Here is a 26,269-nt window from a genome sequence, read left to right as displayed (position 1 = left end):
TAGTCAAGTCTTGTCACAATTATCAAATGATTGCTAGCAAGATAAAATCTCCAGTAACAAACTTACAAACTATAGAACCAACTTGGCCACTTGCAAGATGGGGAATTAACATAATAGGCAAATTGCCTCCAGCTCAAGGAAATCTCCAATATACAGTTGTGGTAGTAGAATATTTCATAAAGTGGATTGAAGCTAAGCCAATAACAAATATGTCTTCCTTCATGATGAAGAAATTTTTATGGCAGAACATCGTATGCCATTTTGGAATTCCAAGGCACATTATAGTAGATAATAGAACTAGTTTGATAGTCAAGATTTCAAAAACTATTGTCAGAACATGGAATCCAATTATGCTTCGCTTCAGTCAGACACCCACAATCAAATGGTGCAGTCAAAAGAGCAAATGGAATCATATGCACCGGAATTTCAAAATGCCTAGTGGGGCTTCCTAAGGGAAAATGGGTCGATGAATTACCTAAAGTTATTTGGGCTCACAACACAACAGTATCAAGATCAACAAACTTTACACCATTCAAATTGTTGTATGGAGAAGAAGCAATGACACTCGAAGAAATAAAATTTGAAGGCCCAAGAACAAACGTTCAAATAATTAAGGAAGAAGAGCAAGCAACAAGCAAAGATTTGCTCTAAGAAGAAAGAATGAAACAATTCAGAACCTTGAGAAGTACTAGAAAGAAACAAAGAATTGGTACAAAAAAAAGTAAAGCCAAGGCAACTTTCACCAGGAGGCTTTGTTCTGAAAAGAAAAAGAAATGAAGATATAGTCGGAAAGTTTAAAAAAATGAGAAGGACCATATCTCATCATAAGAACAAACAAGATAGGGTCATTTCACTTGGCAAATATGAAGGTAGAAGAGATTGACCACACCTGGAACATTGAGGCACTACGAAGATACTACCCTTAGACTTCAATCTTTTTCATTACAAGTTTTGCTCTAGAAGTAGATTAGTTGTTTTTACATTCTAAAATTACAATTCAAATGTAAACAAGCTGCACTTTTTCCACTCAGGGGAAGCCCTTCACAGGGTGAGTGGTTTTTTATTGAGACAGTCTCTATTGTAAATTCTCATCAAATATAAATGAGAAACTATTTCCCTAAAGCCTTGAGTACACAAAACCAACGAGCCGAAGAGTATACTTAAAATATACTCAAATATCAGCTAAAATAAACTAAAAATAGGTAGCATCATTTTTGAACAAGCAAAAAATAATGCTAACCTATCTAAAAAATATAATACTCCATTTACTTTCAGTTTTTCAAATTCACTAAGTGAATCATGACTTCTAAGCGAAGTCTACGCGTTGCCTTCGCACAAAAGTGAGGGGACGGCGTTTTTCAAATTCACTAAGGTGAATCATGACTTCTAAGCGAAGTCTACGCGTTGTATTCGCAAAAAAGTAAGGGGACGGCATTTTTCAAATTCACTAAGGTGAATCATGACTTCCAAGCGAAGTCTACGCGTTGCCTTCGCAAAAAAGTGAGGAACGACATTTTTCAAATTCACTAAGGTGAATCATGACTTCTAAGCGAAATCCACGTGTACCTTCGCAAAAAAGTGAGGGGACGGCGTTTTTACAAATTCACTAAGGTGAATTATAACTTTCAAGTGAAGTCTACATGTTGCCTTCGCAAAACTTCAAATATCAATATAAAACAAAGTATACAAAATTTAAATTTATTATGAAACAGAATCATTTATTACATATTACAACACAGGAATCAAGTTTACAATAAAAGTCATAATCAGTCACTTTCTGAAGCTACAATGGTTGCAGCTTGACTAATCAAGTCTTCAACAACTTTAACCAACACACGATCCACTTTTGAGCAAAGAAAATCTTCAGAAACAAAGCTTGGCGAAGCACTTGAACATGATGACTAGAAAATAAGTGCCAAAATATGACTTATCTAATTCAAATATCATGATAAAAAAAGGAAAAGGAAAAAAATAAACAACTACCTGAGAAAATTTGCTGAAGTCCACAACACATGGCAAACAAGGTTTCTTATTTTCCAATAAGATTTTTAGATTCAAAATCTGAAACAGCATACATCATCAGCAAAATAATCACAGCATCAAAAAACAAAGACATCATAACTTAACGCTTACGTTAGCTTACATTCACAATGTATCAAATGTAGGATTCGCCTCACTGGTTGCATACTCCAACCACAGCGAAGGTTCAACGACAAAGTTGTCCTTACACATTAACAACGACATAACACCAACTTATCATGCTCAGTTCAATATTTACAAATGCAAAGGTCTTTTAAATCCTCACCCCTCAACTTAAAATCTAAAAACTAACTACGAAGACAACTAAAATGGATGATCACCAACATCATCATCTTTAGCATTTTCCTCATCACGCTTATCCTGCTCCTTCCACTCCTCACCAGCAGAATTTTTTCTCAAGCTGCTGCAAAAAGAAAACAAAATATTAGAATAAAAAACACAAAGAAAGAGAAATAAACAAAAGAAGAGTAAAAATTTTCAATCTAACATTTTCCATCTTCTTCTTTGCCTTTAGAAAAGCACACTCTCTCTCTCTCACCTAGGTTCCAATATTGATTGAAATACTTCTTACAAAGTAGCTGAGTCCAAGAAGAAACCTGACTCAATTGCTCCACAGAAGGAAACTTATAATCCTTATCTAGCATTTGCTCATACAAGGGATCTTTTGCCTCTTTCATCAAATGAAAAAGTGCATGAGTTGAATACACACAACTCAAATCAGCACTAGTCTGAAAACAGTTGGCAAATCCTCATATTGTGGCATAACCAGGCAAAAAATGGGTCAAACTCCCTAAGATCCAGCAAGGATCTTCTGGCTTCACACCAAACTTGTCATAGCAATTCTTGCAAAGTTCCCACAGACGATTACATTTGTCATGAAAATTTTGATCTTTCTCAGCAGACTTCTTCTCAAGATAATTTTTCTCCCTCACAATTTTATCAAGATCTTTTTTAAAATTATCAAAATCTTCAGTCTTTGTCTCGAGCTTGGCCTCCATAGAGATACACCTTGACTCCATAGCATGGAGAGTTTTAATTGTTTCTACTCTTTCTTTCTCTTTAGCAGCAAGTTGAGATTTCAAAGACTTAATCTCCTCAAGCAAACTTTCTCATGGAGTGCCACACTTTTCACTTCTTCAAGAGATTTACGCAAACTCCTTTGCAATAGAGCACTCTACAAAATACAACACTATAAAATGTTAAGTCGCGAAGCCAAATTAACATACGAAGTCAGACAAAAACACACGTACCATGTAAATCATGGTAACACTTGCATCTACCAACTCAAGGGAAGATTTCCCAGCAAGTTGAGCCTCAGCGTTAGGAACTGCAAAGGCATCATCAATATACTTTGACAGCTTTAGCTCTGACTTCTTTGACATAATGCGAAGTCTGTCCAAGCCAATACCAACAAATTTAAAAGTGTCTAAATTCACACCTTGAGCTTGGCAGTACTCCACGCACCTCTTATGCCTCAAGGTCAACTCCACTAGAATTGTTTCTAAGGCTTCGGGGAGTAGCAGGTTCCTAAGCCACATCCTTCATTTTTCCAATATCAATAGTTGTCTCCTTCTGAGATGAAGGATCAGGAAAAATTCCTCTAAACAAAAAAGAAACAAAGTCTAAAATAAGAAGAACAGAAACATAAATTCAAATCAAACAACACAAAAATAACAAGCAAACTTACCCATAGAAACAACATTTTCAAGTTGACCTCAACTTTCTCACCAGTATTCACATTAATTGTAGACTCAGTAAGATGAGAAGCCCGAGCATTCTCAGCCTCTTCATCAAATACATCTCCATCACAATCATCAAAATCAAAAGTAATAATAGTGGTACCCTTACCCTTGTGAGCCCTAACTTTTGGAGCATCAGTCTCCACATGCCCACCTCCTAAATCAGTATCTTGCATCTCAACTCAAGGAGGTGAGGCAACAAGAAGAGTAGCACCAACATCTCCTGTAGTTTCTTGCAGAGTTTTAGTAACAAATCTTTGAGAGGACGGCCCTGCAGTATTCTACGAAGCCATAGTCACAATCTCACCTTCTTTAGTTTGCGCTCTGGCAGTAGCGGTGACAATAATAGTAGCAACAGCATCAACTACAGGAGATGAAGAAGGCAAAGCATCTTCACAATATTTTATGAGGCGAAGACAAGCTACCTCCGCCAACATTTTCATTAGAATGAAAAGTACTCGCCAAATTCTAGAAATAGTCACCAAGCGGAATCAACATCGGTGGAGTCAAAACACTAGAATTAAAAACTAAACTAATCATTCTCATCTCATCATCACAAGCATGATGACTAAGAACTCCTGACTATCAATATTGAGACCCAAGTCTACTTCATTGTTGACGGTAGTTATCATTTATTATAAACTTCAATATAACTTGAAATAATGCATGAAAATGATCATCAACATAGACTTAGGGGTTTAAATTGACAATTTCCATGAGTTTTGGTGAATCTATGTTTTAGTAGGGTTATTTCAGAAAACCATCAAGGGGGATCAAAATGTGAAATTAAATCACGCTTATCCATAGCGAAAACTACTCCAAAAGGTTCTAGAGGACTCCAGAAGTCACGTTACTGAAGTAGAGGGTAGGAGGCTGCTAGGTGGGGCCACCCAACCCCACCTACAGATCGTCTGGCCCCTAGGCCCACCTGGCAGTCCCTTCTTCGTACGTCGATTCTCCACCGCCTTAAGGATTGCATCTACACCATTTATTCAAGTCGGTTTGATCCGAGGGCTCAGGATTGATGCTCCGGCCTATATAACCAGCCCCTGCCCCCCTCTAGAGCACGCTGCCATAAGTCAAGATCAGTCCAGAAATTAGGGTTTCTAGAGAGAAGAGAATAGAGCTTCAGTTCTTTAAGTTTTTAGTATAGGCTAGCTAGCAAGGTTCAAGTAGATTGTGGGCTATTGCTCAGGATTCTGGATCTACCGTCTAGAGACTGGTATAGCCATTATATCTCTATATTTATGATTTTGTGCTACTTCAATATTATGTTGCTATTTATTATGTTCCTAGTTGCTCTAGTTATATACTTGATATTGTCATGATTGATTATGAATATATGCATATGTTAGCAAAGCTCTTAGCTCAGTACTCGAGTGAGTTAAGTGGTCAACACTATGTAGCATGGTGCTTAGATATTGTTTGCCCGCGGATGCATTCTGCACTCTAGGTCATGTGGTAGATCGTGGATGTGACACTCCCATTGAGTCCTTTGTAGTTCACTCCTCGTTTGTAGAGCAAGTAGAACATAGTTGAGAAGGAAGACAAGCTCTGTTCTTGATCTTCCTTAGTAATGTTCCTTATCCATAGATCCAAAGTTAGTTATACTATAGATGAGAGTGTATATACTTGGGTGTACAAAAGACTTAGTAAATAAGGAATGACTTAGGAATCTTTTGCTCTTAACAAATCTCCTGTTTAGCCGTACTATATTTTATGAGTCTCTATTTTTATCTCTAGAATAACATTATTACCTTACACTTATCATTTATTTATCCCTTGACTTACCCCTGCCATAGCATGAGAGTGATTTTATCATAAGTATATATATATATATTTGTCAACATCTTTATGCCAACACAACTCCATAGCTCGTCCCTGTGGATAAAATATAAATAATGATATCTGATATACTCTCAGGTGAAATGCTACAATGGTATATTATCTGTGCGCTTGCGGATACTTTAATATATATATATATATATATAATTTTCCTCTGAGTTTTCAATTGTCATTTATAATTATCAACAACGCATTTCTGGCATCATGCTAGGATGACAACTTAGTAAAGAGTGATGCTAAGAAATATCAACAAGCATTTCTGACGCCATTGTCGGGGAGGGCCACATGGCTAAGAGAATTGACTAAATAAATACTTATTGATAAAATCATAACACCCTCTGCTTTAGCAAACTTACCCTTGTTTGTCTTTATTCATATCTTATATAGGGTATTGCAGGATTGGTTGTGATTTACCAATAATTTCCATCAATCAAAATCAACCAAAACAAGAGGAAGATCAATACCAGTTTTTGAAGCTATGGCTGACAAGACCCTGCGTGAGTTCTCTGCTCCAAGCATTGAGAACATTCGCACTGGACCAACACTCAAAACTACCAACCTCAAGTTTGAGCTCAAGTCTAGCCTCATCAACATGGTGCAAGCTACCCCATTCAGTGGAAAGGCACATGAAGATGCTAGTGCTCATCTTCAGAATTTTCTAGAGATAAGTAGCATGGTCATCATCAAGTATGTTGCTCAAGACATCATACTACTTCGCTTGTTTCCATTCTCACTTGTGGGATGGGCGAAGCAGTGGTTCTACATCAATAAATATCACATCAACACGTGGGCAAAGTGTTCAAATGTCTTCCTAGAAAAGTTTTCCCTATAGAAAAGACAAATGCCTTAAGAGGAAAGAATGAAATACTACAATGATATATTATTTGTGCGCTTACGGATACTTTAATATATATATATATATATATATATAATTTTTCTCTAAGTTTTCAAGTGTTATTTATAATTACCAACAACACATTTCTGGCATCATGCTAGGGATGACAACTTAGTAAAGAGTGATGCTAAGAAATGTCAACATTCATCCTCTTCAATTCTTTCAGAATCAAAGAAGCGGAAACATTCTTCTTCTTACTAGTCTTCATAGCAAGTAGAGGACCAACTCTCTTCTTCTTTGTGACATTTTCTATACTCGGCTTCGCAACACGAGTATACACCGGTGGAGGTCTTTCACCATATTCAATCTGAGCAATTTCAAAAACTCTATTCATATGCTTGTAATCTTTTCCCAAAATCTTGTCCATCAAATCTTTCTCCTTTTCAAAAACTTACCAAGAATCTCAGCTGCCTTCAATTCAACAGCAGAAACAAAATCTCCATCTTTTGAGTACTTCTTCGAGTGGAAAACTTCTTTGTCACGATACAAATAATCTCTCCCCCTCACAACCTTCTTATGAAAATGAACAAAACTCCAACCCTTTTTGAGAGGCCAAACTTGAGCTGCAATATATTCTTCACAAAGATCACTTAACTTGAAACTCGTGGTTAGCATTTGCTTGATCTAAGGTAATTGATGGATATGATATGAGAAGGTCTGAGCTGTTGTTTATCTTGTTCCAAGTGATACTAAAGTTCTGGAGATTTATTTTTTGAAAAACAAAAAAAATGCTACATGATGAGCTCCTATATGACAAAGCTTGAATTCCTACCAGAGCCATACATGTTATTTAGGCTAGGAAAACTTTTACATATATGTTGCTTGTTTTGCATTGAGTTTTGTCAAGCTTTGTTTACCCTTATGAGAGGTTTATCATGCTCTTAAAATCAAGATCACGTACACTCCACCCACATATGCACTACTCCTACACTGGGGGTAGGTGCAAAAACACACCATTCTATTTAGATCCACTCAAAAATGTTTCACTCCTCCACTGGGAGTAAACACAAAAAACATGCTTATTAGGTTTTTCATCCACCAGATCAATGCTCCAAGTTCTTATAAGCTATCTCTCAAGGTTTTATTGCAGAATAGAGGCATGGGCTATGCAAAAGTTATTCAGAAAAAAAGAAAAGAAAAAAAAGATTTGAGAAAAAATGGACACAAAAGTGTTCGAGATATTTAAAACAATGGGTACCTAGATGCCCGCTTGAAAAGAAAAGAGAGAGAGAGAGATGAATGAGATAACCCATGTTCTCCTACAAAAATGTTTCCAAGTTTCAAAAGAGAGATATGTTTTCAAGGAGCAAAGTAGAATTAGTATAGCCACCATATATATCCACATACATGCACATCTTGATTTGATTGTATGGCTCAACTCTCTTTGGATCCGTTGTTTGACTTTATAATATATGCATTGCAAGTATGCTCTAGCTTTCTCCCTACCTATGAACTCCATAAAAGCTTTAGTGGTAGGAAGAGATAAGGCATAACATCATTTTATGCCTTGATGAGGATCCACAAATACCACATATATTGAGAGACTTGAGAGTGTCATACAATAGAATCTCTGAGTTTTATTTTGAAAACTTACAAAAACTCCAGAATAATGGTGGAACAAAGAACTTGAGACATAGTGCTTGACTTGATCGTTCTGTCTTTCAATTGCTCAAGACCCAAGTGAAGGCTAAGAAGCCCCATGGTTGAAGGTAATATGGGTAAGTTTGAAAGTCAGATCAGTTTATTCTAATTCAGAGAAGAATTTTTTGAACTCATGTGTACTTTTGAGGAGTAAAAACATTATAGCAACTACTGATCCATTGTTGAGTTTAGCTTTGCTTAGGGACTAGCAAAGGTTAAGTGTGGGGGAACTTGTTGACGGTCGTTAACGTTCATCATAAACCGTCAATATAACTTATATAAATGCATAAAAAGGATCACCAACATAGGTCTAGGGGTTTAAACTAATGAATTCCACAAGTTTTAGTGAATCAGTGTTTATAGGAGGATTTATTTAAAAAAACTGTTAAGGTGGACCTAATCGTCATATTTAATCATGTTTATCTGCGATGAAAACAACTCTAGAAGACTCTAGAAGGCACCAGAGGGCAAACCACCGAAGCAAAGGATGAGACACCACCAGTGGGGCCGCTTGAAGGCCGGTCGACATATGGGCCACCTATCAGCCCCCTCCTCGCTATGTCGGTTCTCCACCGTCTTAAGGATCACATCTATGCCGTTGATTTAAGTCAGTTTCATCCAAGGGTCCAGAATTGATGCTACTCCCTATATATAGCAGCCCCTATCCCCTCCTTGGAGCCATCTTGAAAACCCTAATTCATGTCTCATTCAGATCAACACACACTAGGAGTATTAGTTCTAGAGCTCTCCAATGTAGTAGATTAGTAGCTCGGGAGTGAGAGTCGAGTTGGGCTCATGCTCAAGTTCTGAATCTAGTCTTGGAGGCTCGGTGAAGCCTTATATCTTCACTTCTACATCTTATAAGACTTATTATCTATTCATCATATTCCTATCTACATGGCTATGCTTACTTTTAATATGTATCTTGCTTAGCTGAGGTTATCTTTACTTTTATGTGCGGGTTCATAGAGCACTTAGCCTACTAGTTTATCGATTGGGCTAAGTAGCCGAGCCTCGTGTAAGCATGGTGCTTATATGATGCTCTGTCTGTGAGTACACCCTATTCTCTGATCGTGTGGTGGCAGTGGGAGGTGACAGCCCTGTCTATCCTATGTAGTCCACCCCATGTGAGCAGGTTCTTAAATTGTAGGACCGTAGTGCATAAGAGTAGAGTGAGTCTTAGATATAGTCGAGTGTATATATACTTTGATCCTGCAATAAGAATATCATAAAAATCTACCTCACCCGTTGTTCTACTAGTTTACAATATCTTAGTGATCTATCCCCTGAGTGTCATTAGGCTTAATTCCTATCATTACCTTTAGCCCTTACTCTTGCTATGACGATATGTTGACTAATAGATACTCCTTTGATATTCAATAATCTTTACTCCAGTATTTCTCTGTAGTAAAATATAAATAACAATACCTGAAATATTTCTAGTAAAATGCGACAATGGTATTCTGTGCACTTGTGGAATCCTTCATATTCTATTTGCACTTATAAATACCAACAATAAGCCTTTTCACAAGTTTTTGAATTCTTTGTACCCAGAAATTCGGGCTTACAATAAAAAATATTCCACCCCATCTTCACAGCTAACGGGTAGCGCTTCACAATCTTTCTTGACTCATCCCTTTCTTCAACCATCGGAACTGTATGGTAAAACCAGTACCGGTACCAATTTTCAACCCACTTATTCTTGGAAGCTGGTGCAATCTATTTAGCAGTATGAGCAGGCTTGAAACTGCAACAACCAAAATACTTAACAATATTTTCCCCTTCAACCATTTTGTTTCTAAATTGAGTATGCATCTCATGGAGAGCACAAAAGCTCTGATATCTAAGTTTGCATCTTGAGACTTCACTGCCCAAATAAAAGAGCAATCTTTGCTATCCCATTCGGAGTCAAATGATACATCTCAATATTATATGCCTTCAAAATTTCTTCAACAAAGTCTTGACAAGGCATGCGAAGACCAGCAACAAATTGATCTAAAAAACAACACATTCATGAGGTTTAGGCTTAGGAGTTGTTTCACCTTCAGGCAATCGAACAGAAGCCCTTTCCAACATCCTATTAGTAACCATCCAGTCCAATTTAGCCTCATCCATCAATGTTTTTCCAAAATTTCAAAGATTTGTTATCACCCACCAATTATGACTCAGACACAGAAACATGTAACAAATCCTCACCCAAATCAGACTGATTAGATTGAGAATTTGTAGAAGCATTCTTCTCTTGATCAGACAACTAGAAAACAAGAGACATCTCAGCAAGATAAAAAATAATAAAAAGAAAGGAAATAGAAACAAACAAATTAAAACTAACCTTAGTCAATCAAACTTTCACCTCTGGGAAAAAATAGTCTTCGCAAGAGAGTTTGGCTTCGCTAAAAAACTTGACTTCGCTTAAAAAAATCAGCAGCACCTCCCCGTCTTCGATAAAGTAGCAAAAATAGGGGGAGCGAAGTATGTATAGGTGGCTTCAGAGCAAACCTGACGGTTTAGCTTTCGTCGATCAAAATCGACCGTTACAATTTCAAAAAGCAACTGTTCACACTCTAACGGATAAAAATGACCAACTCCAAAGTTTGGGATGGCATTTTCTGTCTTCATTTTTCAATAAAAACTTCGTGGGATTCAGGCCTTTGGAGTAGGCCTTCGCCTGCGAGGGGCTACTATTGGGATTTGACTTCGCCAAGAAAACTGAGCCTCTAGAACTTTGGAGTTGAAATAGTGATTTCCATAACAAAGTTTGCCTGCAGGGAAAAGAAGCAGAGCGAAGATGAAAATTTGACTTCGCAAGAAGGAATTCGTCTTCGCCAAAGAGAAGAAGGAAACAAAACCAAGTGAAGACAAAGATTTGACTTTGCTTGACATTCTGGAGTCGGAAAAGAGGCAAAGTGAAAATCAACTAAGTCCAAGAGACGAAGGCATTGAGAAGATTAAAGACCAAGAGATTGAAGAATGAAAGCTTAGATAAGGAAAAAGGCCACTTCACCCTTGTAGTTGAAAATCAACTAAGTCCAAGAGACGAAGGCATTGTGAAGATTAAAGTCCAAGATGCTTGAGTAATTTCTTTACCCAACAATAATTCTAATTGATTACGAGAGCATGTGAGAATTGATTTTGGAGTTATTTTGATGGTGATTGAATAGAGAACGGTGAATAGCAGGTTTTTTTAGCTCTCAATGTCCAGTTTAAATAGATAAATGTTTCTTGTCTACTCCCCGTATGTAGTTTTACCGTTTGGCTAAGAATGAATGATTCTCAAAGAGAATCCGCTCTGAATAGCTCTGCCAAATGGACCCTACGGCGCTATGTTCAGGGCTAACTCTGGCAAGGATGAGAGATATGATCGTTGGGGCCAAGTCCGCCAGGGGGCTATGAGAATATATGTATGTAGCAAATATATATAAGAATTGTTCATTAGGATTGAATTCTTTGAATGCTAGCACTCTACTCTCTCTATTCTAAAAATATGCCATTCTTACTTTCTGATAAGTCAAACAATGTTAGGTAAAACATTAATGATAGTAAATTAGTATTATTAAATTAATTATGAAATATATTTTTATAGTAAATTGAATTGGAGATATAATTGTAATATATTTTTTTATAGAAAAACTTGGACATACTTACAAAAACATGACTTGTCCAGACCTTAGAATTGACTTCTTTTTATAGAGGGAATAGTACTCTTTGTACAGTTCCAATGTCGACTTACGAGCTTGCTCTAATCATATTATTTTATAATTTAATAAAAGAGAAAGAAAAAATATCTCTTAATCAAGAACTAACTTCTAGTCTTTCTGTTCCTTAAAAAAACATAATCTTCCCATCATGTTGAGTTCCCTCCAAAGCACAGCCAACACTGGCTATGTTAGTCCACGTCTTGCTACGTCACAATGATAAAATTTTGAACTGGTTCACTGTTTGGACTTAAAAACCGTGAACCAACCACCTCACTGCCCACTAGTTTGGTTTAGTTAAAAGACCATTGATGTAAGGAAAAAGTCTACTTGACCCCCTCACCTATCATACTTGGTCTACTTCACCCCCTTAACTATGAAACCGTCTGTTTTACCCCCTGAACTTTCCAAAACCGTCTATTTTACCCCCTGGGCGGTTTTTCAGCGGCGGTTTTGCTACAGTAACGGCGGATTGCTACAGTAACAGCGGGTTTGATACAGTCCCGTTGATTTTTGAATTTTTTTTTTTTTTATTTATTTCCGGTGAATTTTTGAAAAATCATAGTAAATCATAGAAAAATCATAAAATGAAAAATCTAATTTTATTATACTCCACATGAGTAGATCTACACAGTGAATATATAATACGGTATGCTTTAGTACAAATTTTTTTTGTAGCTTTAGATTAATTGGAAAATCCAATTTTTTCTGTAATTAATTGGAATAATTCATAACTGCAGCTTCAATGGTCCAATTATGGTGAAATTTTTATAGTACGCTAATTATTGTATGCTTGAACTATAGTAAAAATTTCGTACTCATTGGACTATGTATAACTTAGTTATAGATAAATTCTAATTAATTACAGATAAAATTGGATTTTCTAATTAATCTAAAGCTAAAAAAAAATTTATACTAAAGCATACCGTATTATATATTCACTGTGTAGATCTACTCATGTGGAGTCCAATAAAATTAGATTTTTTATTTTATGATTTTTTTATGATTTACTATGATTTTTCAAAAATTCACCGAAAATAAATAAAAAAAAGGAAATTCAAAAAGCAACGACACTGTAGCAAACACGCCGTTACTGTAGCAATCCGCCGTTACTGTATCAAAACCGCCGCTGAAAACCGCCCAGGGGGTAAAATAGACGGTTTTGAAAAGTTCAGGGGGTAAAACAGACGGTTTCATAGTTGAGGGCTTGAAGTAGACCAAGTATGATAGGTGAGGGGGTCAAGTAGACTTTTTCCATTGATGTAATTGAACCACATTTTTTTTATGATGTACTAGTGATAAGTTTGATGTTTGTAGGTTGGTTTGGAACTCTATACAGTATATAGAATACTGCAATATTGTGTTATCTACTCCCTCCATCTCAAATTATAAGTTATTCCAAGAATCTTGGAGAGTCAAAGTATCTCAAGTTTGACCAAGTTTATATAATAAGATAATAACATTTATGATGCTAACTAAGTACCAATAGATTCTTTGTTAATTATATTTTTATAGTATACCTATTTGATGTCATAAATCTTTGTAATTTTTTTTATAATTTTGGTCAAACTTGAGAAGCTTTGACTCTCCAAGATTCTTGGAATGACTTACAATTTAGGATGGAGGGAGTAGTTGTTATGTCATACGTGAATACAATGTGTTCAGATCTATTTTATATTTGTATATAAGTGATAGTAGTACTTTCAACTAGTAAACTATTTATTGGACCAATAAAACAATAGCTTGATCTATTCGATTTCCAGAGTTCGTTCTATGGCCGTTAATGCTCTGTAGCGCTCAAGCACCCTATAGTTGTAGTTTTTTGCCTTTGAGTATTTCAAGATTACTAAGGTTTATATTGATGGAAGGAAACTAGGAATAATGTTTTAATTTAACTGCTTCAATAAACAAGTTATATGAACAAATTCTAATCTAAACCAATTAGTAACTAAATTCGAATTAGCTAAAGACAATTCAAAAGTAATTAGAACACGATTAGAAATATAACTAGCATATAATTAATGCATCAAAAAGGCTTTTCTTGCACGTGAATCGAAAAACACAATCAATCTCCTACAACTAAAAAGAACAAAGTGTGGACACCGTTTTGGTGCGACAATTGCTTTGGTTCGTCCGTCTGCCACCCCATGCGATCGATCCCACCTCCCACGCTCTCCAACGGGCGAGCGAGAAAAGGAAATACGCGATAGAAAAAGAAACTGTCATCCTTGCGATCTCCACCTGCTTTGAAGGAAACAAATCGATCACCTGATGCCACATGCATGGAAGAAAACAATAATCATGCATAGAAGAAAACAATAATCATGCATGAAACAATAATCATGCATGGAAGGAAATAATAAGCATGCATGGAAGGAAACATCAGTGGTGCTAAATAAAAGATGTGCATGTTATACATGGTGAGACTGGTGAACCTTCTGCAATTTTCTAAATGAATATTCCCACCGTTAGTATATATGTTCATTCCCCTACGTTTCTTCGTGCTCCCATTAGCATATAATATGAAAGTATTGTTGTGTTCATCACCACTTCCAGTTGACTACTCCCATTAACATATACTTCCTCTACCCAAAATATAAGTCGTTATGAAATACGTGCAGATCAAACTTTCTCAATTTTACTAGGTTTGTAAAAAATACGTGCAATATTTATATCTTCAAATAAGTTTATTATGAAAATATATTCAATGTTCTATGTAATGATACTAATTATATATTATAAATATTAATATTCTTTTATATATAATTGGTCGAAGTTAAAAAAATATTAACTTCTCGAGAAGCGAGAATGAATTCTATTTTGGGACAGAGGGAGTATATGAAAGCAGTGTTGAAAATATTTTAACAATCAAGATCGTCTCTGTCTGATTGGCAAGCTTAGATATCATAATGGCATCAAAAATTTCGACTCTTATGAACACCCTCATGGATCAGTGCAAAGCATCCCAATCCTACAACATACACAAATGGCAAGCTTAAAGTTATGATATTTTCAAAGGGTGGACAATAAAGACCATCTTAGACGTTCTGACATTAGAGTATATATGTGCAGACACATAGGCACGGTGGTGCAAGTGAGCAGCCAGCAAGAGTCGAGAGTTAGGGGTGTTTGGATCCTAGGACTAAACTTTAGTCCATGTCACATTGAATTTTTAGATATCAATTAGGAGGACTAAATATGAGCTAATTATAAAACTAATTACATAAGTTGTGGCTAATTCGCTTGCCAGCGCCGTGTACAGGATAGTATGGAGATGTGGTGGGACTTATTCGTGAATTTGTTGGCGCACAAAAGAAATTGATATCGAAAATCTCTTCCTGCAGGTATAAAAAATGATCTTAGCCGCATCATGGAAAGATCTACACAGTAGAGTTTGTGGCCGCAACGCCACGCTCTCTGTGACTTTGTAAATTTTACGAACTTAGCTTTTTGGATTAAATGTCACTTTAACGTCGGTCATATACTTTTATAGTATTGTTATCTTATCGTGCGATCCGTGTATATTTAGTACAAAAGTTTATGGAGTAATGCATGGGTACGAGCCTATTTGCATATATACTCGAACCTGTGTGTACATGATTATATGGAGATGCAGCGAAACTTATTCATGGATTTATTGGCGCATGAAAGAAATGGATATAGTAGAATTCTTTTTGCCGATATAAAATATTATCTTAGCCGTATCACGAAAAAGTCTATACAGTAGAGTTTGTGAGCCTACGACGTCACGCTCTCCGTGACTGTGTTAATTTCACGAACTTTGCTTTTTGAATTAAATATCACTTTGACGTTGGTATTTAATTTAACAATATTATTATCTTATCGTGCAATCCGTGTATTTTTAGTATAAAAGATTTAGTTGTCCCAATCAACGCACGAGCACGGCTACTTAGTAACCTAAACGCACGCAAGTCCGTGTTTAGACACCACCGTGTCCTTAACCAAATAGCCTTCACGAATATCTTTACGCCACATGCTGAAAGCAATCAACAGGGGCAGAAAACCATGTGGCCTTACTCTGACTAACTCTTTAGCGTCAGATGTCCTACAAAACAAAGTTAGCTATATGTCATTATGTTCACCATTCACTAACACCACCTCTTTAACACAGACCATCTAATTTTTTATGATATGGATGGTCCAACTCCAGCAATTCCAATACCACCCCCTTGAGTAATTATTTTTCTCGTTCACCCATACCATTTGAGTTTATGTAAACTAAAGAGTAAGCTAATACTCCAAAGGTCCTGAAGTACAAGAGATCAAAGGTTCCAAATTTGCCTCAAATTATAAGGTATTTTGAATTGTTCAACCCTATAATCCCATCCACGCATGCATCCATACATGTCTTATAAACATCATCATACCCAAACAATTCATGTAATTGACTAATTGGTACTCAAAATTATTTACATTTATACATTGATGAGGACATGACACCTATAGATACACATATGAAGGTTAAAAACAAGGTGAGCTTGTTCCTATGTTTGCACGATAACATAAGTAAGAATTTGTTGCTATCTAATGTTGATACTTCTAGTATACTTAGCAACAACAATGATGATGATGTCAACTTGAGGAAGACGCTTTCTATTGCCTCTACAGTGGATGGGACATGAATACAACATGCACAAGACCGACCTTGGAGTGTAAGCTCATCGAATCCCAACATTCGGTTTGTCGGTAGCTCGACAGTGCTTCATTGGAAAGGTCATAGCTCATCCAACCAGAGTGCGATTGAGGTCAACGAGCACTTGATGGAAAACTTGTTTGATAAGCTTTCAAATAAATCTAGTCTTACATCAATAACATGTCGGTAAGGTTTTTAAATCATCACAACAAACTGTTGTTGTTTTTGTTGAGTACAACGACGTCGTTGTAGGCTTGTTATTCACCCTTGCGACCCTGACCCAAGTGGTAGCATGCCCCAAACATGTGGAGAACAGTCCAAGGATGCCCAAGGACGTCCTCCTCCTTGGCCACCACCTTAGAAGGCCAACAAGGGTGTCGAAGTCAAGTTAGAGGCCCGATCCATGTCAAGTTCGAATCCATCTCAGACTATAGGTGCAATCTGTAGTAAAATGGACTTCCAGGACGCATATAGACTCTATTTTTGGTGATCTATCCATAGATGGAAAGATAATTTCATAATCTAACCAATGGCACTGGTCCACATTAAAATTTGATAGGAGTCCACGGGAATCGTCGAAACGAGTCTGTGTCCAGGGTGTTGTGTCGTTGTCTTTTGGGTCATTTGGGCCTTGTAACGTGGCTGGACTCCTTATGGATGCGAATAGGGGTCCTTTTTTGAGATGAAAGAAGCATTATATTATATTATATTATATTATATTATATTATAGTTTGGTACATCATCACATTACAAGCACTCTGGAATACACTACATATATCCATAAATTGATTTTCATCTAAATTGTACCCACGCTGTGAATAGCTCTAAATCTCAAATCCAAACCTATATGACGCTTCGTATGAATGACCACACATGCAAACACTCGGCAAAAGGCCTGAGTACAGATGCCCAATGAATGACGGCCAACATTCCTACAGGCGGAGTTGAGAAACTTCTTCTTTCTACCACTGAAGAATAAGGAAAACTGATCTGAAACTTGTTCTTCCTAGTCCTTTATCATGGCCAGATCTAACCACAACAAAATAGAGAAGAGACCGGAGAAAATTATTCCATGGCGACGACATCATCTCTGTCTTGATGTCGTCGTCTGAAAAGAAAAGTCTACATGTCGTCATACTGATGAAGTTGCTGATGCTGTAGTTGTCGTCCTCATCTTCAGTAGAGCTGCCATGGAAAAGACGATTCCACCTTGCCCCATTGCCATAGTCGGAGAGGAGGAGGAGATAAATCCCCAATACCAAGAAACTTGGCATGGAGAGACCCTAACCCAAAAGACTCGATCTACTAGAAAACTTATTAAAAACGATGGATCTCCACTCCCTCCGGCCTCCGACGAGATGCCGGAGGGGGAAGAGAGGGGGACCAGCGGAGGCGACAGTGGCCCTAGGGTGTCACGAGCGAGAAGGACGAGTCACGTGTGTACCAGGGTTGTTGGGCGCCGTGCCACAAATAGGGGTCCTTGGCAGCCCTTTAGACTATATATTCAGTAGCCTTTGCCTAAGTTTAGATCAATCTGTTATTGAATAGTCATTGTCATTGGTTTGTGAAACCCCATAGTCGAGAGATTAATCACATATCTGCAATTGTTATTTTACTTGAGTTGTGTTTTATCTTGCTCTTGTTTGTGTTCTTCCATTCATAATAGGGTTAGTCTTCTCAGCGAGGTCAATTGGATTGTGACATGGTTGATAACCAGTGGAGAAATGGTGCTAAGGATGCATGACTCGGCTCTTTGTGATTTGAATCCAGATCGGTGTATCGCTCTCTACCAAATCAATAGTTATCTCCACCTAACGAAAGACCAAGAACCTCATCCACATCATACATGGCTTTTTAAATTATTCTTTACTAGGAAACTAAGCAAGTTAATAAGTTAATAAATGAAACTAACTAATTAGTGGAGGGCAAATTAAACTTTTGCCGGACTCTTTATTTGATCTTAAAATTGGTATTGCCGTATTAGCGGTACGTATAAGGGACACATACAATGCTAAAGAAAAAATGGTTCAAACATTACCATGTTCTGTTCACTCCCAAATGGCAATGATAAAATCCACGTTTTGTTCTAGTATTTTGAGCAGATATGAATTTATTACGTATTCTCTCTAATCATATTCATCACGTCCCCGGTATTATTGTGGATTTGAAATGATATTGAAATATTCATAGTAAAAACATAATGTTTTGGATTATTAGGATATGAAAATAGAGTATTCATAGTGTGTACATGCACAATTCTAACTACATATTCTCTCCTTCCAAAATAGTTGACACTTTTTTACTCTCTGTCCCTAAATATTTGTCACTATTCATTTACGTGTCGAAAGTTTGACTTAGATTTGTAGAAAATATTAACAATATTTATATCTCTAAATAAATTTATTATAAAAATAGATTCAATGATCTATCTAATAATATTAATTATGTACCATAATTATTAATACTTTTTTATATAAGTTTAGCCAAAGTTCTCTGTGGCACTAGGATTTGGGGCGCTAGGATTGCTCCAGCATCTTCTCCGTATCTGCACTTTTGCAGGCCTCAAGCCCACTGCCCGCTCAAGAAAGTTTATGGGCCTCAACAGTCATTGCTCTCCTGTCTTCCTCTCCAACTCCGTCGATCCGCCGCCGCCTCCCCCTCCAGTCCCGTCTCGTCGCACTTCCTCGATCTCCTCCACTCCACTTCAGCGCCACCGCCCACCCCCACAATGGCGTCTCCTCGCCGCCGCTCCCTCCCACTCCGCTTCCTCATCTTCATCCCTGTCCCTCTCTTCCTTGTCCTCCTCCTCTTCCACCGCTCCTCTCATCCTACCGTCCCGCTCCTCCACACCGCCGGCTCTGGCTCCGGCCCCAGCCCCGATCCCCGCCGCTTCTCCCTCCTCATCAAGCTCCTCGCCTACGACCGGCCGGCCGCGTTTCGCCGCTGCCTCCGCTCCCTCGCCGCCGCTGACTATGACGGGGACCGCGTAGCGCTCCACGTCCTCCTCGACCACCGCCCGCCCAACTCCTCGGTGTCCCCCCTCGCCGCGTCGCACGAGATCCTTGACTTCGTCGACGCGTTCCCGTGGCCACACGGCGAGAAGCGCGTGCACTACCGCGCTGCCAACGCGGGGCTCCAGGCGCAGTGGATCGAGGCGTGGTGGCCCGGCTCCGACGACGAATTCGCCTTCGTCGTCGAGGACGACCTCCAGGTCTCGCCGCTCTACTACAGGTTCCTGAAGCGGGTGGTCATGAGGTACTACTACGACCGTGAGAACTACAGCCCCTACGTGTTCGGCGCGTCGCTGCAGCGCCCTTGGTTCGTCGCAGGTGAGAGCTTATTTAATAGGGTATAACACTGCACTGCGTCACGAATGCTTGTTTAGTCTCATCCCTTGTTTAATAGGGTATAACACTGCACTACGACCGTGCGGAATGCTGACTATTATTCGTAAATGGGACCTGGCGTGGTTAATTATCTGTTTTTTCTGTAGTTCGTTGAGATGAAGCTGCTATTAAGCATCATAGCTAGTTCTTTTTGTTTGACTTATCACATCTGTGATATGTGTCCTATTCATTGGGATTAGTTAGAAGATTGACTCTGTTTTGTGTTGTCATGCCAGATTGAGGAGTTTGTGTGTTTATAGTGGATCTCTGTGCTTACAATTTATTAAGTTAATTATCATTTTTGCATAAGAGCTTCTGTCACTGGAACTTCGAACACAGTCTGAAACGCAAATACACAATTAAGTAGGGTAGGTTAAAATATGATGATACCATGCCATGGTGCTCTAGTCTAATCTCTGGTGTCATTTTGTGTCTCAGTTAAAATGATGGAGATTCACAACTTAAGAGTTTCTCGTGGGCAGGATTTATGCATTTGATTTCCTTGGGGCAAAGTTGTTTGACTTGTTTTGACTTTTGGTTGCCTGCAGCCTGAGTGTCATCATATCATATTACTATAGTTGGTTAGTAAAGAGTGATCGTGGCTCATGGATGCATTTTTGTAGCTTTGCTGGTTATTGTCTTTTTTAGGATAATGAATAATGCGCTCTGTTTCTGCACTTCATTGTCCAGGAAGCCTTACTGACATGGTCTAAGACAAAAATTGGTCCTCATGGAAAATATTGTCTGCCTAGAAATCTAGGAATGGCCACCTGGTTTCTTCAGTTAGATTGGTTCGGTTTATTCCTATGTTTAAGCTTCGGTTTCTGAGAAATGGCAACCGAAATAACCAAGCTGAATAGAAACTGAACCTCATTGACCAATGTTATTTGGTTCAGCTAATTCAGTTTCTTGGTAAACCAATTGGCATCGCCTCAGCACTCAGCAGGGCGGCACAAACACAGCACTGCAACAGCTACTGACCTCATGAACTTTTCAATTTGATTCAAGGAAACAGTAAAGGTAAGGTAGTAAGGCACCTTCTTAGTGGAAGAAGTGCAGCTTGAATTAGCATAAGCACTTCCATCAAACCATTTTACATTTCACTAAGCATAAATTGTCTTGGCAAGAAAAAGAATCCAAGAGGCAATACTGGCGTTGAGTTGCTGAGCCCACATCTGTCTTCATTTCTTCTGCATTTTTGCCAGCGTGAAAGATTGGCAGTTTGCTTTCTTGGCATTGAGTAATTGGCTGGCCGCAGGCTGGTGGGTAGGTGGTGCTGTGAGCAAGGGGTGAAGGTGGCGGTGTGGACAGGGCTGAGCTGGGCAAACATAAGGTCGGGATCTTCTCCACGACAGAGATGTATTATTGGGACCAATGACTGCTGTAAATAGTGATTTCCCATTGCATTACAAGAAATCATTGGGATCAGCTGGCCCTACTTAGTAGCTCTGGCTCTGCCCCTTGGTATGGAAGAGGAGCGAGGGTAGTGGCAGGTGGTGTGAGGTGAGACTGTGATAGGCAAGTCAGACATGGAAGATCTGCGGGATTTCTGCAGTAGTGAGTCTATGGGGGATTCAGGTGTTCTCACTCAGCTCTGCCTTTTGCACCATATGTATTAATTGGATTGCTGAGGCACTTGGTTGATTCGAATATAATGTATGTTCAGAACTGATCAACTTCTTCAGCCTATTTGGTTTCCAGCTGATGGAAACATAGACCTAACACCCAAAACTGAACAAAGCACATTTCAAAACCGCACTTAGCAACAAAAATTGAACAAACCAAGAAAATTAGGTACTTCCTCAACGTTTTTTGGTTTGGTTTTTGGGTTGTCCATTCCAACTAGAAGCTGTGCTTTCATGTTTGCCACAATGTAAACCCTTGTTTGTTGAAAATTGCTGGTCTATGCGATTGCTTGAGAATGGTGTGAGTTGGTGAAATTAATGTTTGTTTTATGTTGTGTCATAATGCATTATAATAATGCATATTTTTTCCTTGAATGGCGCAGGAGAGCTACATGTTATCATTAATTGAGAAGAAAAAGTATGGCATCTACAACTACACCACATGAAGCACACATGAGAACCCACACCCAAACTACACAACAACAACAAAACTTGCCACACAAATACAAAAAAACATGAATAAAGGTCCTAAGTCTTCCTCTGTAATTGATATGATCCTTGGTAATAAACGAGTAAAGGTTGTAGCTACTGTTGGTACTTGTACAGGTTCATTAACCTCCTAGAGGTATGCTTCTCATGTTGGGAAATTGTTTAAGAAAATTGACCAGTGAAGAGAAATGATAGATAGACTTTTGCTGAATCTGTAAGAATGCTGCAACTTCACTATATATATCATATATTCATGTCAAATCTGTAAATAGAGTGAAATGTTAGCTACTGAATCTGCTGCTGACAAAATCTAAATTAAATATATAAAAAATATTTGTTGTCTAATTCAATCTGATGCTAACATCTCACATAACATCATATTGAAGCATTATAACTTAGTGATCAAAATTCTGTAGCAGCAGCATTTCTGTGCTCCTTTAACATGTAACATTTATGTTACTTGTAGAAATCAATATGTAGGATTTTGGTTGTCTTCAATTGTCCCTATGGTTTTTTCCCTTTTTTTTGTATATACGGGATGAGCCATGCAGGCTGATAATGAAGATGTAATTAGCAAGTAACCTTTGCTCTAAGTAGAAGATAATTTACTGAACCTTTGCTCTAAGTAGAAGATAATTTACTGTGTTATATGGGTGGTGGTAATCTTGTATCAATTTAAACTGTTACGTGTTCTTTATGTGTGATCTGTTTTTTGAATTATTGTGCAGTTTGAGTAAGTGGTGTTAAGTTAGATGTCATGTTTGGTCTACCTCATAACAATGTTTTCAATCCCCATCAACTACTTTGGATACCATTTGGATAATGGCAGTTCAATCTGTAACATTATAACATAATTCGTTTGTGGTCCAAAACTTAAAACTAGACACATGAACAACCCCTGGGCAGACCATTGTACAGTTGAATTTAATAATGTACAGGACCAGGATTTGACTAAAACATAGTCCCACACCTAGAGACTGACAGACAGTGCTCCCAGGTTCAGGGTTGACTAGCCCTGGTAAAATGGGGTGGATCGTGTCTAGTCAAACACTCCATTTGATGATATAGGTCCATGATAGCCCATAGTTTTATTTTGCGCTAATGTTGTGTACAACTGCCAAATATACAAAAGGTATTCTAAATTCTGCATATATCAGTGTTATTCAAGTATATTGCTGATCTATGATCTAATTAGAGTGTCACAACCAATAGTTTTGTTTATCGCAAAAAAAAAAAAAAAGTTTTGTTTGGTCATATTTGCTTAGTCTCTATTTTGAATGCGAATTGGAGGTTAGGCCTTACAATCATGCAATGCCATATAGTGAGGCCACAGAAAAAAAATTAGGTACTATACAATACAGTCACTTGAACTCAGAGGGGAATTCGTGGCAGCTATTCTTTTTTTTCACAGTAAATTGTATGCTTATCATTTTTATAATCAAATTTGGTAACTCCAGTATAAATTTTCCTCTTGGTATGGTTTTGTTTTGTTTTGTTTTGTTTGTTTTTGCATTCTTTGGTCTTTGAGACTATCTGTTTTTCTGTTTCCACTCCAAGGAAAATGTTTGTTGGTGATTCTTACAGTATATACACTTTTTGAACGCAATTACAGTATATACACACTACTTACTCCTAATATGATTACAGCAAGTGCTGGCAATTTTGCAATGTCTCTGTTAACCAGTTGATCTTGAACTACATAGGTAAACATGGAAACAAGATACAGCTGGATAGTGAGACTCAGCTTTTCTTGTATCAGATGGTAGGCACGTGGGGTCAACTTCTCTTTCCAAAACCATGGAAAGAATTTCGATTATGGTATGATGACCACAAAGCCAAAGGACTCAAACCTATTCTCCAAGGCATGGTAAACTTTCTTTTTCTTACGTAATGTCTGTCTGCTTCTTCAGTTCCTATGTTAATGGAATTTATGTACCTCATTTCTTATTTATAGCATTTTCTTCCTATGATGATATATGTTCATATTCTATCAATATTTGTTAGCTTTACTGATGCTGTTATTTCACTCCTAACATTGCAGAAAACTACAGGATGGTACAAGAAGATGGGTGAGAGAATATGGACTCCTTGGTTCATTAAATTTGTCCACTCACGTGGATACTTCAATATCTACACAAACTTGCTGAAGGAAAGGGCCCTCAGCGTCTCTCATAGGGATGCAGGTGTGAACTATGGGAAAAGTGTAGGGCCAGATTCTACTTTGTTGGATGGGAAGAATCTTGATTTCAATTTATGGGAATTGCAGCCTCTAAAGAAGCTAAAGTGGTATGATTTCTGCTTCAATGAAGCTCTTCCAGGAAGAATTGTTAGAAAAAATAGTGTACTTGGTTCTGTGCTCAAATCCGTGCAATTAAAAAGTACTGTTGTTCTTGTAACTCTGTACTCAATAGAAGAGAGATTTGCAAGAAACTTGATTTGCCATCTTGACAAGGCAGGCATGAAGAACTCTATTTTCCTTGGTGACAATTCAGAGTTTCTGGATGACCTTGCTCATAGAGGATATCCTGTCATTGATGGTATGAAATTTCTTTGGAGCATCAAATTGAGTAGTTTGCAGGGTTCTGATGATTTTGTTAAGGAAACATTGGTTAAATCTTATGTGATAAAAGCTTGCTTGGACCTGGGGTACAATCTATGGCTACTAAATGGAAATATGATTTCACTTGGCAATAAATTGATTGAGCCATCAGATCAGTCGGTTGACTTCTTTACTGCAGATGAAGGTTTGATGTTTATAAGGAGCTCACTAGACTTGAAAAACAAATGGAATGAACTTACTATGTCAAGAGTGAAAGCGATGTGTACATCTACTGAATTTTCTGTTTCCATCAAACAGAAGAGTTTTGTCCATATGCTAACTGAAGTGCTGGCGAGCAGTGCTGGTGTTAGGCTGGGAAAACTAGATGGGGCTATCAGAGTTATTGAATTAGGGCCTAACACCTCAAACAGATCAATATCAGAATACCAAAGTAATGTGCTTTTTTGGTCTCACAGTAGGGCTTCAGATTCAGTTCAAAAGCAACTTGAAAATATGGACTTATGGTTGGTTGACTCAGATTCGTCTTGTAGTGCTGTTGTTTGTCACCAAAAGCAGAAGTAGCCAGGTTGTTTTGGCACGTTACTTTTGCTTCCCTGAGAAAAACATTGGTGCTATCATAGGGACCCATATCTTTGGATGCATGAGGGGGATCAGCCATCTTTTGATCTTTGTAGATTATACGATGAAGCTGTTTGATCAAATGTCTGTTTCTGATTACAGTTGGTTATGCCACCGCAGATAACCATTTTGGAGTTCTGCTTCTGCCATGAATTTTGTGCTGAACACAGCTATAGTTTTGAGATTCTGAATACTTGGATCCCTTTTGGTTTGGTGAGGGCTAACAAAGTCTTCAGTTAGTTAACCTGCTAATTCAACTCACAGGAGCAGTTTTGAACATTATATCCTGCGCCGTACCATGTTGATAGCAATGCCCCAACTACAATCCCTGCAGACACTCAAACTGGTATGGTTCCTTTTTGTTCAATGTGCAAAGTACTCATTGGTCTGTACTCTAATTCTGTAGCAATGCAATGTTGTCTGTATTAAAAGCTTGTTTAATCATGAACATCTGGCACGAGAAAATCTGCCAGATATGCATAGCTAACTAGCATATGTAGTGTTTGTTTTCGTCTGTGATTTGAGTTTTCCTACATTACATTTTCCTTCCTCAAAATGTGAGTTTTAACATCATGCTTTTTGTTTAGTTGCAACCGGATTGCAGCAGCACCTTTCGTCCTCTCTATGGGACAGATGTAGAAAGTGTGTATCTGAAGCAAATCCGGCAGATGCGGTTGGTGCGGTGCACATTTTCACTGGCAGAAGCAACGTCTGCAGGATATAGAGAGAAAGAAAACCCAGCTGGAAAGTGGTTCGGCAATTTTGACAGATCGATCATAGAACCCATAGACAATTAATTCTGCAGCAGCAATTAGCAAGTGTGTGCCGAAGAGATTTCCCAACCAGAGTTGACGCTCATGTTTTCTTAGCAGCGCGATTTCCTCCCACCTGAACAAGGTGTGTGGCATCATCTGTCGCAGTATATACATAGGCCTGGTTTAGGGCGAATTTTTTGGGAAATGGTACTGTAGCACTTTCGTTGTTATTTGGTAATTAATGTTTAATTATAGTCTAATTAGGTTTAAAAGATTTGTCTCGTGAATTTCGTTTAAACTGTGTAATTAGTTTTATTTTTATTTATA

General features: G+C 37.9%; 1 protein-coding gene across 2 annotated transcripts in view; it reads left to right on the top strand.

Annotated features, from left to right (window-relative positions):
* Nucleotides 1-26,269, top strand: part of LOC136451970 (uncharacterized) — a 27,709-nt gene extending 1,440 nt beyond the window's left edge. Inside the window, exons 1-4 of one of the 2 annotated variants that reach the window (XM_066452649.1) lie at nucleotides 19,099-19,838; nucleotides 23,713-23,876; nucleotides 24,051-25,533; nucleotides 25,775-26,269. In XM_066452649.1, the coding sequence (XP_066308746.1) occupies nucleotides 19,238-19,838; nucleotides 23,713-23,876; nucleotides 24,051-25,130 (1,845 nt within the window). In that variant the 5' untranslated portion in view covers nucleotides 19,099-19,237 and the 3' untranslated portion in view covers nucleotides 25,131-25,533; nucleotides 25,775-26,269. Of the gene's footprint in view, nucleotides 1-19,098; nucleotides 19,839-23,712; nucleotides 23,877-24,050; nucleotides 25,534-25,774 lie in introns of those variants that run through there. The other variant, XM_066452650.1, reaches the window with a different exon arrangement.

Source organism: Miscanthus floridulus, chromosome 5 (genome assembly GCF_019320115.1).
Source record: "Miscanthus floridulus cultivar M001 chromosome 5, ASM1932011v1, whole genome shotgun sequence".
Lineage (NCBI taxonomy): Eukaryota > Viridiplantae > Streptophyta > Magnoliopsida > Poales > Poaceae > Miscanthus > Miscanthus floridulus.
Note: the sequence above shows the minus strand (reverse complement) of the source record. Positions and strands in the feature narration are given on the sequence as shown.